This window comes from Callithrix jacchus, chromosome 12, assembly GCF_049354715.1.
Source record: "Callithrix jacchus isolate 240 chromosome 12, calJac240_pri, whole genome shotgun sequence".
NCBI classification, from domain to species: Eukaryota; Metazoa; Chordata; class Mammalia; order Primates; family Cebidae; genus Callithrix; species Callithrix jacchus.
Genome location: NC_133513.1, coordinates 102850443 through 102864703, shown reverse-complemented (window position 1 = coordinate 102864703; position 14261 = coordinate 102850443). Strand labels below are relative to the sequence as shown.

The following is a 14261-nucleotide window of genomic DNA, read 5'->3' as shown; positions in this document are numbered from 1 at the left end:
AGGAATCAGTGAAAAGTGCTGAGTAGAGAAGTGACCCAGTCTCAGGCTTCAAAGGACTGGTCTGGCGGCCGTGTTCAGGCTCCACTGTGCAGGGGCGGGGTGTTGGGGGAGAGCTGGGGGCTGTTGTAACCACATGGGTGGGGTGCTAGTGATGCACCCCAGAGGGTGGCAGGTGGAGGAGTGTGACACGGTCAGATTAGGGATCTATTTTGGAGGCAGGGTCAACAAGATTTCTGGCTGATTAGATGTGGGGTGTGAAAGAGAAGGGGCAGGGAGGGTTTCTAAACTTTTGCCCCTAAAGAATGAAGTAGCCATTGATTGAGATGGCAAAGAAGACTGGTGGAGAACGTTTTGTTTTGCTTCGGTGCATTGTGAGTTCCAGGAGTTCCGTATGGACGTGAAGTTTGAAGGGCCTATTTACCATCCAAGTGGAGCGGGTGGCTGGATTTTGAAGCTGTCTAGGGACATACTTTCGGGGACATTTCTAAAGCTTGAGACCCTGTTCCAAAGCCTTGAAGACCCTGTAGTGGTTCTTCCAGAGCCCGGCCACGTCCCTCTCCTCTCAGCCCTCCTAAACTAGGCCGGAAAATTCCTGGGACAGTAGCCCCTTTATTCGGCAAAGCTCTTTTTCTTCTTGGGGAAATGGCGAGAAAAACGAACAAAAATGAAGACACTCGGCAGCACTGTGCCCCTTCCCTGCTTGCTGCAGGGAGAGGCGAAGCTGACTGGCATCAAAGTGCAGGCCCCGCTCTGGGCCGCAAGCCCTGCGGCCGCGAACCCCAGCTCCAGGCGGGTGGGCGGGGCACGGGGTGGGCGGGGCCGAGGCGCATGCGCACGCCACCAGAGGGGGGCGTGGCCTACCAAGCGCGCCCGCCAGCTCTCGCGCCTCTCTCGCGCCGGCCCTTCCGCGGGTGATCAGCTGGTCTGCGCTCCCCTGACGTGGGCTGGGGCACGTCACCGCCGAATGGCAGCCTCCAGAAAGCCACCGCGAGTAAGGTGAGGGCACTCCGCCGGGAGCCGGCGTCCGGGCAGCGTGCGGCTCCCACTGCGCGGCCGCGCTTGTGGCACCCCGCGGGCAGGGACCCGCGGGTGAGGAGCCGGGCCCGGCAGTCGGGCAAGGGCCCCGCTCGCCGTAACACCGGAGCGGGAGCAGGGGGAGGGGGCCATGAAGCCGGGCGAGATCCGGTTCGTTTCTGGCGGGTCGGTGGGCACAGGGGCGGCCCGAGCCCGGTCCCCGGACGCGTGTGCGGTGGAACTGCCCTGCTCGGCCCGAGGGGGCGGTGGCCGTCTCCGCCACCGGCCCGCGGGAAGGCCCAGCTGTTGGAGGAAGTTGGCCCCTCCTGGCCCCTCCTCTTGCCCGGGAGGTGGGCGAGCCCCTGTCCTCGCCTCTGTTTCCTAGGAATCTAAACCTCAAGTTACAATCTCGACAATACTGACACCTGCAATTCTCTCTACTGATCTGTCACTTCCACAAAGATAGACGGTTGCGGGCCCCTCCCCACTCAAACGGTTTCAGAGCCTGTGTCAGGGAATGTTTTGGTATAACCTCCAGGAAAAAGCCCCTAGTAGTGCCCTGGGCTCTCCTTCGGCACCAGAAGGTGAGAAGGATACTTTGCTGGCAACATGTTTTAGTTTATTCTTCTTTCAAAACCAGCGTATACTTATCAGAGCCTCTGACAAAGTGGGAGATGGAGAGAGGTGTTCAGAGTTCATGGAGGCCACAGGCCAGACTCCCTGGCCATCCCCAAGGGGTCACCCACCTGCTATCCACTTGAGTCATGAATGCACACACTTTGCAGCATGGCCAGGCTTTCTGGCTAAACACAGACCATGGCTCATGCTTGTGTTTGTAAGTAGGCGGGTCCCAAACCTACCTTGACCCGGACTTGCCCTTGCCACAGCTTGTTAGGGGTTAGCAGAAAAGCATACCCACCTTGTGGAAGTATGTGGGGAGGGGTGGGGAACTTCCATCTGTAAGGAGCTTCCTGTAAGTGAAGTGCTGGAAATGGATCAGGCAAGTGGATAATGATGAGTTAGGCTGTAGGCCCCGGGTGGCCTTCGAGTGTCAAGGTGATCTGTGCTAGGTTTATAGAATCACAGCCTTTTAGGAGCCGAAGAGTCTTTTCTATACCAGCTGGTAGAGTCTTTTTACCTCAAAGGAAAGTCCAGTGGAAGGCTGAGAGAGGGGAGGCCACTTTGCACAGGTACCTCCTTTACTGGTAGAATTTGAGTGCCATCCAGTGTAAAAGTGAGCACTTCTTCTAGTTTAGGTAATGGAAGCAACTCAAACTGACTTGAGCTGGGGTTGAGCTGGCTTCTAGTGTCTGAATCCAGGAGCTCCCCCAACACTGGCTTTAGACTTGGCTTCTCTTTTGCATCACTTGGCTCTGATTTATTCAGTATCGGCTTTGTTCTCAGGCTGACTTTTTCCTTATGGCAGGTTATGACAGTTCTAGGCTGACAGCCCCAGCAGAGAAGTTGAGTCCTCCTTCCTAATGGAGCAGAAGTCCCTGATCTGATTCTCACTGGGCTGACTTAATTCTCATGTTCATCTGTGAACCAATCATTATGGCCAGAGGGAGGGATTGACCAACCCTGGGTTCCAGATCCTGATGGGTGTGTGGATAAGACTCCTTTGAACCACCTGGGCTGAAATGGAGAGGGCACAGTTTCAAAAGGAAAACCAAGGTTCTCATCCAATGGAGGGATGGATTCTGGGTAGCCAAAGAATCTGAAGAATCTGGTTGCTTACTTTCCAACCTTAGAACTTGTTCCAGTTAACTCTTGTCTCATCCCACTAGGTGTGATTGAGCATCTCGTTCCGTGTTTTGCCCCATGCTGAACACTACACATGTGTGATTCCCATGGACTGGGGGTTGTGGGGGTTGGGGGGAAGAGGGGATGGGGCAGTGAGGTATTCAGAACACTACAGTTCTGAAAAAGAGAGGGAGAAGGCCTTTTCTAGTGCTGCCATAACCATCTTATACAAAGATTGAAAGTGCTCGACATACTTCTTGCCCCTTACCCATCTGGTGGCTCACCATGAAGTTGAGAAGGTGTAGGTTGAAGAAGTCCTGGAAAGGGTAGGAGCAGTGATCTGGAATTTGGGAGACCCGAACTGTGGTTCTAGCCAGCAGTTAGCTGTGAGGCCTTGAGCTAGTCATTTGATCTTTGTTTCTAGGTTTCCTGGTCTAGAGGAGGGAATTGAGTTGTGTAATCCCTGAGGTATATTCTTCTAGCTCTAACATTTAACAATAATTGTGCTTTGACAGATAATTTAAGAATTTTATCTGTCCTTATAAATAAGTGAAGGGTGGATATACCTTGGACTCTACGGAAATCAGGATATGACAAGAGCAGAGCAGCTGCAGTGTTTAGCTGCTTCCTGGCTCCTGTGATCCTGACAGAAAGGTGGAGGTGTTGATGCTCACATAGAGAGTTTAAGCTCGCCTGTCAGAGCTGGTTTCTGGTCTTGGCTTTGCATCTACTGAGTTATATGGCCTATGGTAAGTTATCCTTGTTTTTTCTTCTGTAAAATGAATGAATAGGTTTACCGCAGGATAACTGTGGCTGGGCATAGTGGCTCATACCTGTAACCCCAGCACTTTGGGAGGCTGAGATGGGAGGATCACTTGAGGCCAGGAGTTTGAGACCAGCCTGGGCAATATGGTGAGATCCTGTCTCTTCAGAAAATTAAAAAAAAAAAAAATCAGGTGGATGTGATGGCACATGATTGTAGTCTTAGGTCCTTGGGAGATTGCTTGAGCTTAGGAGTTTGAGGCTGCAGTAAGCTCTGATGGTGCCACTGCACTCCAGCCTGAGTGATACAGCAAGACCCTATCTCTAAAAAAAAGATAACCTTGCACCTGTAGTCATGTGTCTGAACCAGTCATTGGGATCAGTTACTTACCATCTTCGAAACTTACATATGAAGTAATGGGAACTTGGGTTGGAATGTTATAACAAGAAAGAGTTGTTATAAGACTTATAACAGCTTTATTGAGATACAGTTCACTTACATACAATTCATCTATCTGTTAAAATGTACAATTCAAGTTATTAGTATAGTCACAGAGTTGTACAACTATCACCCCAATCATTTTAGGATTTTCTTCATCCCAGAAGAAATCCGGTTACCCATAATCAGTCACTCCTCATTTTTCCCAGCCTCACCTCAGCCCTTGGCAACCATTAACACTGCATGCCTACTTCCTGTCTTTATAGATTTGCCTATTCTGGACATTTTGTGTGAATAGAGTCATATACTATGTGGTCTTTTGTATCAGGCATTTTTCCCTTAGCATGTTTTCAAGGTTCATCTATGTCGTAGGTGTTGATTTCTTTTTATTGCCAAATAACATTCCATTGTATGGATAGAGACTTTTATTAATCCATTCAACAGTTGGGCATTTGAGTTCTTTCTACATTTTGGCTGTTACAGATAATGCAGCTATGTATATTTGTGTACAACTTTTTATAAGGATGTATATATATTTTCTTGACTATATATGTAGGAATTGTCTTCCAAAGCCATTATACCATTTTACATTCTTACCAGGAATGTTGGAGAGTTCTAATTTTTCCATACCTTCACCCATACTTGTTATTATCAGTCTTTTTTATTATAACCTTCCTAGTGGGTGTGAAGTGGTATCTCACTGTGGTTTTAATTTGCATGTCTCTCTTTTTTTTTTTGACACTGAATCTCGCTATGTCACCCAGGCTGGAATGCAATGGCACACTCGGCTCACCGCAACCTCTGCCTCCCGGCTTCAAGCAATTCTCCTGCCTTAGTCTCCCGAGTAGCTGGGATTACAGGTGTCCACCACCACACATGGCTAATTTTTGTATTTTTAGTAGAGACGGGGTTTTGTCCTGTTGGTCTCAAACTCCTGACCTTGTGATCCGCCCACCTCGGCCTCCCAAAGTGCTGGGATTACAGACATGAGCCACTGTGCCTGGCCATTGATTTTCATTTCTCTAATGACTAATGATGTTGAGTATCTTTTCATGTACTTCTTGGTCATTTATGTACTTTTGCTGAAGAAATGTCTATTCAGATCCTTAGTCCATTTTAAAATTGGGTTATATGTCTTTTTATTGAGTTGTAGTAATTCTTTATATATTCTGGATGCTAGACTCAACAGATTTGCAGATATTTTCTCCCATTCTGTGGGCTGTCTACATTTTCTTGATGTTATCCTTTGAAACACAAACATTTTAAATTCTGATGAAGTCCAGTGTATCTCTTTTTTCTTTTGTTGCTATACTTTTTGATTAGTGTCTTAAGTCATTGCCTAATCCAACGTCAGGCAGACTTATGTTTTTGCTTTAAGAGTTTTACAGTTTAGCTCCTAGATTCATGCCTGTGATCCATTGTATATGGTATGAGGTGGGTTAAACTTCATTTTTCTTTTTTTTGAGACAGGGTCTCTCTGTGTCACCAAGGCTATACACTACAGGGGGGCGATCACAGCTCCCTGCTGCCTCGACCTCTCTGGCTTAAGTGATCCTCCCACCTCAGCCCACCTCAGCTTCCTAAGTAGCTGGGATCACAGGTGTGTACCACCAAACCTGGCTTGTTTTTGTATTTTTTGTAGAGATGGGTTTTGCCATGTTGCCCAGGCTAGTCTTGAACCCGTGGGCTCAGGCAATCTGCCTGCTTCAGTCTCCCAAATTGCTGGGATTAAAGATGTGAGCCATTGTGCCTGCCCTCCCTCCCAAACCCTTTTTTTTTGAGACAGAGTTGCTCTGTAACCTAAGCTGGAGTGCAGTGGTGCTATTATGGTTCACTGCAGCCTTAACCTCCAGGGCTTAAGTGATCCCGCCCACCTCAGCCTCCAGAGTAGCTGGGACTACCAGTGCATGCCACCATGCCTGGCTAATTTTTGTATTTTTTGTAAAAACGGAGTTTTGCCATGTTGGAAACTTTATTCTTTTACATGTGGATATTTAGTTGTCCTGGCACCATTTGTTGAGGCGGCTATTCCTTCCCCATTGAATGGTCTTGGCATCCTTCTCAAAAATCAGTTGACAGTAAATGTGAGGTTTTATTTCTAGACTCAGTTCTGTTTTACTCACTTGTAAGTCCATTCTTATGCTAGCACCATACTATCTTGATTACTATAGTTTTGTATTTAGGTTTGAAATTGGGAAGGGAGGGTTCTATTCAAAATTTTGTTCTTTTTCAAGATTGCTTTAGCTATTCTGGGTCCCTTGTGTTTCCATGTGAAGTTTAGAATCTGCTTGTCAATTTCAGCCTCCGAGCTATCTGGAATTTTGTCAGGGAATACATTGAGTCTATAGATCAATTTGGGAAGTACTGCCATCTTACCAATAGTAAACCTTCCAGTCCATGACCATGGAATAGCTTTTATTTATTTAGGTCTTCTTCAGTTACTTTCAGCAGTCTTTTTTGTTTTTATGTTGTACATTTTGTACTTCTTTTGTTAAATTTATTTCTAAGTATTTTTTGTTTTTGATGTTACTGTAAATGGACTTTTCTTAATTTTAGTTGTGGGTTGTTCATTACAAGGATATAGAAGTCAAATTGATTTCTTTAAATACTGGTTTTTGTATCCTGCATTCTTGATGAACTCAGTTATTAGTTCTCATTTTGTTTGTGGATTCTTTAGGATTTTCTATATTCAAGATTATGTCATTTGCAAATAGAGATAGTTTTACTTCTTCTTTTCTACTATGGATGCCTTTTGTTCCATTTTCTTGCCTACTTGCTCTAGATGGAACTTCTGGTACACTGTTGAATAGAAGTGCCAAGAGTAGACATCCCTGTATTGTTCCTGATCATAGGGGAAAGCATTCAGTCTTTCAATATTAAAAATAATGTTAGCTGTAGGTTTTATAAAACCCTTTGTCAGGTTGAGGAATTTTTCTTCTAGTTTGCTGAGTACTTTTATCTTGAAGGGGCATTAGATTTTGTCATGCTTTTTCTGCATTTATTGAGAAGATCTTGTAGATTTTGTTCTTTATTCTGTTAATAGGGTCTATTACAGTAATTGATTTTTCATATATTAAGCCAACCTTGTATTCCTGGGATAAATCCCACTTGGCAATGATGGTTTATGGTCTTTTTTTATATTGTTCTGGATTCAGTTAGCTAGTATTTTGTTGAGGATATTTGTACTTATATTTAGAAGACATATTGGGGTGTCTTACGTTTTTATGAAAGAATAATATGTTTGCCCTAGGTAAGAACTTCTCATTCTGTCCAGCAAAACTAAAGTCATATGAAACCAGACCTACAGTCATTGGTAAAGCTGTCTAGTTACATGGTTCTTGCCATGGTGGTAGACTGAGCTAATGTGGCCCTCTCTGTCTTTACCAACATGTATAATTTAACATGTAAGTTAAATTATAACTTAATTAACTTTGAGTTCATAGCTGAGTAAAATTCAAAACCTTTTCTGTGACCCACAGTGAGCCCCCTAGTGCCTCTATGATCTTGTCTGTAAACCACTTACCTCCCCATCCCCTGATACAAACACACGGCACTGGCCTTCCTGCTTTTCCTCAGATACACTAGTCATACTTCTGCCTCAAGGCCTTTGCACTTGCTGTTCTTTTTTTGGAATGTTGTTCCCCTAGCCATTCACATGGCTTGCTTCCTCACTCTTTTTAAGTCTGTGCTAAAATGTTGTCTGTTACCAGAGAGGCTGTCCCTGGCTACCCCATATGAAATCATCCTTCCCCTTACCTTCTTGATGTTTTCTTCTCCTCGCTCTGCTTTACTTTTTTTTAAAAAAATGCGTTCTTATTACCTGACATACTGTGTACTTGTTTTGTGTCTGTTGCCTTCTCTTCCTTGACCTCTCCCCACTCTTCCTGCTTTGTCCCTTGTAAATTTGTTAAAGTCACAGATCTTGTCTATTTTGTTCACTGTTGTGCCCAGAATAGGGCCTGGATTATGGCATAGTTTTCAATAAATATTTGTTGACTGAATGAACTTGAAAGAAAGAGAAATCTTCAAGTGCCAAAAATTTAAAGGGAACTTAATGCCTGAATGGTATACTAGTAACCTGAGCCTGTGAAAGTTGTCAGATGCAGATATAGACCTCCATGCCTGGTGTCCAGGGCATTAGACTATCCCCATATGGGAACAAGAAGTTTGTGTGCAAATCTGCCAGCTAAGAAATTAATGTGAAAGTCTTAGAAGCAAACAATAACAGAACTGCTTGTACAAACCAGGACACATCACATTCTTATAGATAAATAGCCTCTATTGAAGTTAAGCTCTTAATAAAAGATCACAAAGTACAGAAGGAATGAACCACCAAGAAGGAGAGGCAGCAGACTTAGCAAACATTGAGGGTTACTCTCCAAAGATCTATTGGAAAGTATGGGAGAAATTATAAAATAAGGGCCTAAAATGACAAAGGTATGAAGAGAAGGCATTTTTTCACAGAGTGAAACAATAGGACACCATAAAGAAAGAATGAGGAGATATGAAAAAGAATCAACTAGAACCTATATAAGGAAAAAAACATGATCATTGAAAATAAATCTTCTTAGTCTAGTTAAACTGGAGGTTAGACATAGCTGAAGAGGATTTATGAAGTGGAAGCTAGAGCTGAGAAAGTTTACCTGCAATGGTGATGTTTTACACCTGCAAGTTTTACATCAAACTATTTATTCTGCCACTGATACGGGGGTGCAAGTTCTTCTGACTCATGTAAGAGAACTGCTGAGTTAAGTGATGTCCTCTCTGACTGAGCCTTGCCACGTTTATTGTGGTCAAAGTCTGCAACTTCCTGTTCTTTCTCTCCTTAAGGGCGAACCACAAGGATTTTCAGCTGAGAAATTTAAGAATAATTGAACCTAACGAGGTGACACACTCAGGAGACACAGGTGTGGAAACAGGTAATAATTTTGTCTGGAAATTAGGTGGAATATCTGAAAAGGATTTGAGATCTCCGCCCCGACCCCAGGTTGCATGAGAAGAAGAGGGTAAGGAATTAGTAATAGATCATGACTGGGGTTGAGTATCTGGAAGTTAAAAATCATTTTGTTTTTTTGGCTTTCTAGGTAGTTGGTATATTTACCATTTTTTTAAGGTAGTAAGTTAAAGAATTACAGCTTTCTTTTTTCATTTTCCATTTTTGTAGGGGTGGTGGTGGTGGAGGAGGGGACAGGTTATTATTGAAAATGTTCTCTATTTCATTAATACAGTCCATTACTGATTGCCATATAAATTAGCTTTCAACTTTGATCATAAAATTGCAAAATGAGAAAAGTTTATAATATATTATTGTGCTTTATAAATTGAGTGTGCATTTAGGAAAGTCTTTTGGGAAATGTTTCTGGGCTGTCCCTTCTCCCCAGAACTGGTTAATTGTCTGATGGGTTACCAGAAACCTGAATTCTGAAAAGTGGTGTATTACTGTATTTCTGTTCCATGTAAGCCAGCATTGTTCTACCAACTACTCAGGAGAGCCATTTTTTTTTTTTTTTAGCTGACTGAAAAACTGATTTCTTGTAAGAAACCATGCCTATCTAATCTCTGTTTGGAACATCAATGCTATAATTGTATGCAGTTTTAGATCCTTTTCTTTAAAAAATATAGATGTATCCAACACATTTTGGTCCATATTAGGAGGTAGCAGAGGAAGGAGGAAAAAGAGGAAGTAAAGAAAGGAAAAAAGTGATGGAATCATCAAATTTAGAGTTGGAAGATAACTTCTTTTTCTTTTTGTAATGTATGAGGAAATAGAGGTTAGGGAGCTTCAGTTGCCTGAGGTTGTAGATCCCAGCTGGAAACTGGAGCTCACTTGTTTTGTTTCTGTTGGCCTTAGAATACGTTAAGCCTCTACTATGTCCCCTAGATAACATGGTGTAATAGAGCATGGACTTGGGAATTGCATAGACCTTGAGTCCTGGTTCCTGATGATCCAGCTGACTTGGGCAAGTACTTAACTCCTTTTAACTCCTGTTCGTTTATGTGTAAAATGAGAATAGTGAAACCTCCCTTGGAGGATTATTGTGAGAATTAGTCACTAATGTATGTAAAGCCCTTAGCCTCCCTCAGCTGTGCAACAGAGAAACAAACCACTACCTCTAAAGCTATTGATGCTGGAAGAGCATCTGTGCATGTGTTAAGATGCTGAAATTGGAGTAAAGTGGCCTCTTCCATTCTTATAACAAGACATGTAGGAATTCCAGCTGGTGCTTCAGATCCAGATTCAAATATTTCTTGAGCTCCTGCAGTGTATTAGATGCTGTGCATGGTGCTTTCACACACATTATCATGTTTAATTTGCCTGGCCACCAGTGAGGTAAGTATGGTATGCCTTTCATGTACAATCAGTGAAAAATCTTGTTAGTGATAAAGGCTGAAGATTTGGGAACTTATTTCTAAAAGCAGACCTATATGTGTAAGACTTTTAAGTGAGTCATTCTCTGTAAGGCAGAATTTGAAAATATCTGCCAGTGTATGGGCTAATGTTTCATTGTGGAGTAGGTCTGTTGCTCTTGGCTTCCCACTTTTGTGCACACTTTTCTTAGCTCTTGGCTGTTTCTAACATTTCTGAAAAGTCATAGGATGTGGAATGAGCAGATGTCATAATACGGCACCTTGCAGGAGCCTACCTTTCTTTTTTCACTGAAGATTCATTACTGTTTATGGAGTCTGAAAAGATCACAGACAGAATGTTGTGACTTTCATTTAGCTATCTTTCAGTGAGCATATGTATATGTTAGGTATAGATAGATGGATACAGAGGTGACATCATCCCTGCCTTCAGGAGAAGTGGCATACACACCTGTTACACCATTTATCACATTGCATTTATGGTTACTTGTGTGTCTAACTCTGATAACATTAAACATTTACATTTGTTATGTGCCAGGTACTGTTTCTAAGTGCTGTACCTATAGTAACTCATTTACTCCTTATAAAAATTATGAGGGTCATCAGCTGCAACTTTCACTTCCTCTGTCTTGGCTGCCTTTTCAACCAGTGCCATCTCTATGGCTGGGACTTACATAATGCTCCAATTTTGTTCTCTCCTTAGCTCCAGCTGCTCACCCATTCAGTTACTTCATTACCTGTTGTCCTTGTGACTACAGCTGCCTCAGCCACCAGGGCCCACTGTATTCACTTCACTGGTAGTTGCCTCACTGCCTCAGCCATTGCCTATTGCTGCCTTCTTCACCTCCACTGTTGCTGCTACTGCCCCTTACCACATCCTAACTATTGGTTATGGTATTGGGACTTCTTTCATCATGTCTGATAGTGATGATAAAGAAGTGGCTGCATTTCACCCAGATCATGAGCCAAATGTGATGGGCCTGAAGGATGAGGAGGTAGGAAGAGGGAAAGTGAGTGTCGACGGGGGCAGGTAGCATTGTGGAGGGGAGAGTCACAACTCTACTTCAATAAAGTGACACTGATGAGGCTGATGATTCTGTGGAGGTCTAATATGCCAGTCACGAGGGGAAACGTGGTGATGTGATGGTGGGAGTGAGGAGGCAGGTTGTAATGACCAGGAAGCAGAGGATGTTTTTGACCAGATCCACTTCGTCTTTGTTGGTTTTTAGTTTGCAGTTGAAGATTTTGTGCTCATCATTGGTTGTGTTGACTTTATTGATGGAGTTCGTGACAGATGATATTGATACTACAGTTAGCATTAAACAGCCAGTCAGTGCCCCCAAAATCCTTAAGTCAGGATGTGCCTAAATAGAAGGCAGATTCTATAAGGAAATAAATGATCTTGAAAGAAAGTATATTGGACTCTTAACATATATTTGCATTTTAAAATTCCTGAAGCCAAGGCTATACTCCAGACCCGTTAAGTCAGATGTTCCCCAGATAGTTCTAATGTGCAGCCAGTGTTGAAGTACTGCTTTTAAATAAATAAAGCTTCATTTTTGCTTGACTCTATTAAAGAATGATAACTTGCTCAGAAATATGGTTTGAAAACAATGATAAATCTATTCTGAAGCTCCTGAAAGATAATCAGAGTAAAATTTTTTAATGCTGGCAAGCTTGTGAGATCACAATGGGCTTTATTTTGAACCCCCAATGGATCAGACTAGATATTTCTGATCCCTTTCTCTGATAGGTGAGAAATTATAGGCCCAGTAGATTAGACAAAAGAAAGGATAGCTGGATGCGGCATTGTGTACCTGTAGTCCCACCTACTTGGGAGACTGGGGCAGGAGGATTGCTTGAGTCCAGGAGTCCAGCCTGGACAGTGTAGCAAGACCCTGTCTCCCCTGTTGGGGAGAGGGGAAAGAGTGCCCCTCTGAGCAATATTCAGAAGCAGCTGTAATGCAAGGAACATGGATATGCTTGAATTATGACTAGGACAGTTTCCATTGACTCTTCTTTGAGTACTTCTCTCTTTTGACACTCCTGAGATTAAGCCCTAAGACCTGCTGTTGAAGTTGGCCTTGCTGCAGATGATAAGTGGGGCACTCTTTCTATCTCAAGATCAGTATGGTATCCCATAGGGGATTCTATTGGAGATAACCATAACAACAGAGGCATAGAAGCCTAAGGTGCTGGTGATGATGAAGAGGTAGAAGCAAATGAGTATGTTAAAGAAAAAGATTCAAAAAAGGATCTATGCCCAGCAGGGTTTAAGCTACAGCAAGTCAGGATGTCAGTCCTTGAAGATCACCTCATATAATTTTCTTGATTTAACTCTCCATTACTTGCAGAATTATACGTTACAATGTTTTTCATTAAGCAAAATATTTTTATTTGTTAAAAAATGAGTTGGCAAACTCCAAAACGCCAAAAACACCGAATAACATGAAATCGTACGTCTACTCAAAACCTGCACACAAATGTTTATAGCAGCTTTATTCATAATTACCAGAACCTGGAAACAACCAAGATGCCCCTCAGGAGGTGACTGGATAAGTGGTGCATCCAGATAATGGAGTGTTATTCAGGGCTCAAGAAATGAGCTATCAAGCAATAAAAAGACATGGCGGGACCTTAAATATATATTCTTAAGTGAAAGAAGTCAATCTGGAAAGGCTACATATTGTGTGTTTCTAACTATATGACATTTTAGAAAAGGCAAAACCATGGAGACAGTAGAAAAGCTCAGTTATTGTCAGGGGTTAGAGGAGAATAGGCAGCCTATTCATTCGTCCTTCCCATTATATGTTTGTCAAAACCCATAGAATGTACAACACCACAAATTAACTCAGGAGTAAGCTATGGACTTAGGGTGATGATGATGTGTTAATGTAAGTTCATGTATTCTAGTAAATGTTCTACTCTGGTGGGGGATGCAGATAGTGGCAGGGGACTATGTGTGTGTTGGGGCTGAAGCTATATAGGAACTCTGTATTTTCTGCTCAGTTTTGCTGTGAACCTGTAACTGCTCTAAACAATAAAGTCTATTAACCCTAGAAGAAAACCTAGGTAATACCATTCAGGACACAGGCATGGGCAAAGACTTCATGACTAAAACACCAAAAGCAGTGGCAACAAAAGCCAAACTTGACAAATGGGCTCTAATTAAACTACAGAGCTTTCTGCACAGCCAAAGAAACTATCTTCAGAGTGAACAGCCAACCTATAGAATGGGAGAACATTTTTGCAATCTGTCCCTCTGGACAAATTAGCCAAAAGGCTAATATCCAGAATCTACAAAGAACTTAAACAAATTTACAAGAAAAGAACAACCCCATCAAAAAGTGGGCAAAGCATATGAACAGACACTTATCAAAAGAAGACATTTATGCAGCTAACAAACATATGAAAAAAAGTTCATCATTACTGGTCATTAGAGAAAGACAAATCAAAACCACAATGAGATACCATCTCATACCATTTACAATGGCCATCATTAAAAAGTCAGGAAACAACAGATGCTGAAGAGGATGTGGAGAAATAGGAACACTTTTATACTGTTGGTGAGAGTGTAAATTAATGCAACCATTGTGGAAGACAGTGTGGTGGTTCCTCAAGGATCTAGAACCAGAAATACCATTTGACCCAGGAATCCCATTACTGGGTATATACCCAAAGGATTAGAAATCATTCTACTTTAAAGACATGTACACGTGTATGTTTATTGTAGCACTATTCATGATAGCAAAGACTTGAAACCAACCCAAATGCCTATCAGTGATAGATTGGATAAAGAAAATGTAGCACATATACACCATGGAATACTATGTGGCCATAAAAAAGGATGTGTTCATATCCTTTGCAGGGACATGGATGAAACTGGAAACCATCGTTCTCAGCAAACTGACACAAAAACAGAAAACCCCAAACCACA

The 14261-nt window shown here is 42.6% G+C and overlaps 1 protein-coding gene across 5 annotated transcripts in view; it reads left to right on the top strand.

Annotated features, from left to right (window-relative positions):
- The first annotated feature begins 939 nt into the window (after positions 1-939).
- Positions 940-14261, top strand: part of XPNPEP1 (X-prolyl aminopeptidase 1) — a 57218-nt gene continuing 43896 nt past the window's right edge. For 2 of the 5 annotated variants that reach the window (XM_078344066.1, XM_035269027.3), the window contains exons 1-2: positions 940-996; positions 8789-8877. Coding sequence is in view for 1 of the 5 variants with exons in the window: in XM_035269027.3 (XP_035124918.1) it covers positions 965-996; positions 8789-8877 (121 nt within the window). In the remaining 4 variants the exon portion in view is untranslated. Of the gene's footprint in view, positions 997-8788; positions 8965-14261 lie in introns of all 5 variants that reach the window. The other 3 variants (XM_078344067.1, XM_035269028.3, XM_078344065.1) reach the window with 2 other exon arrangements.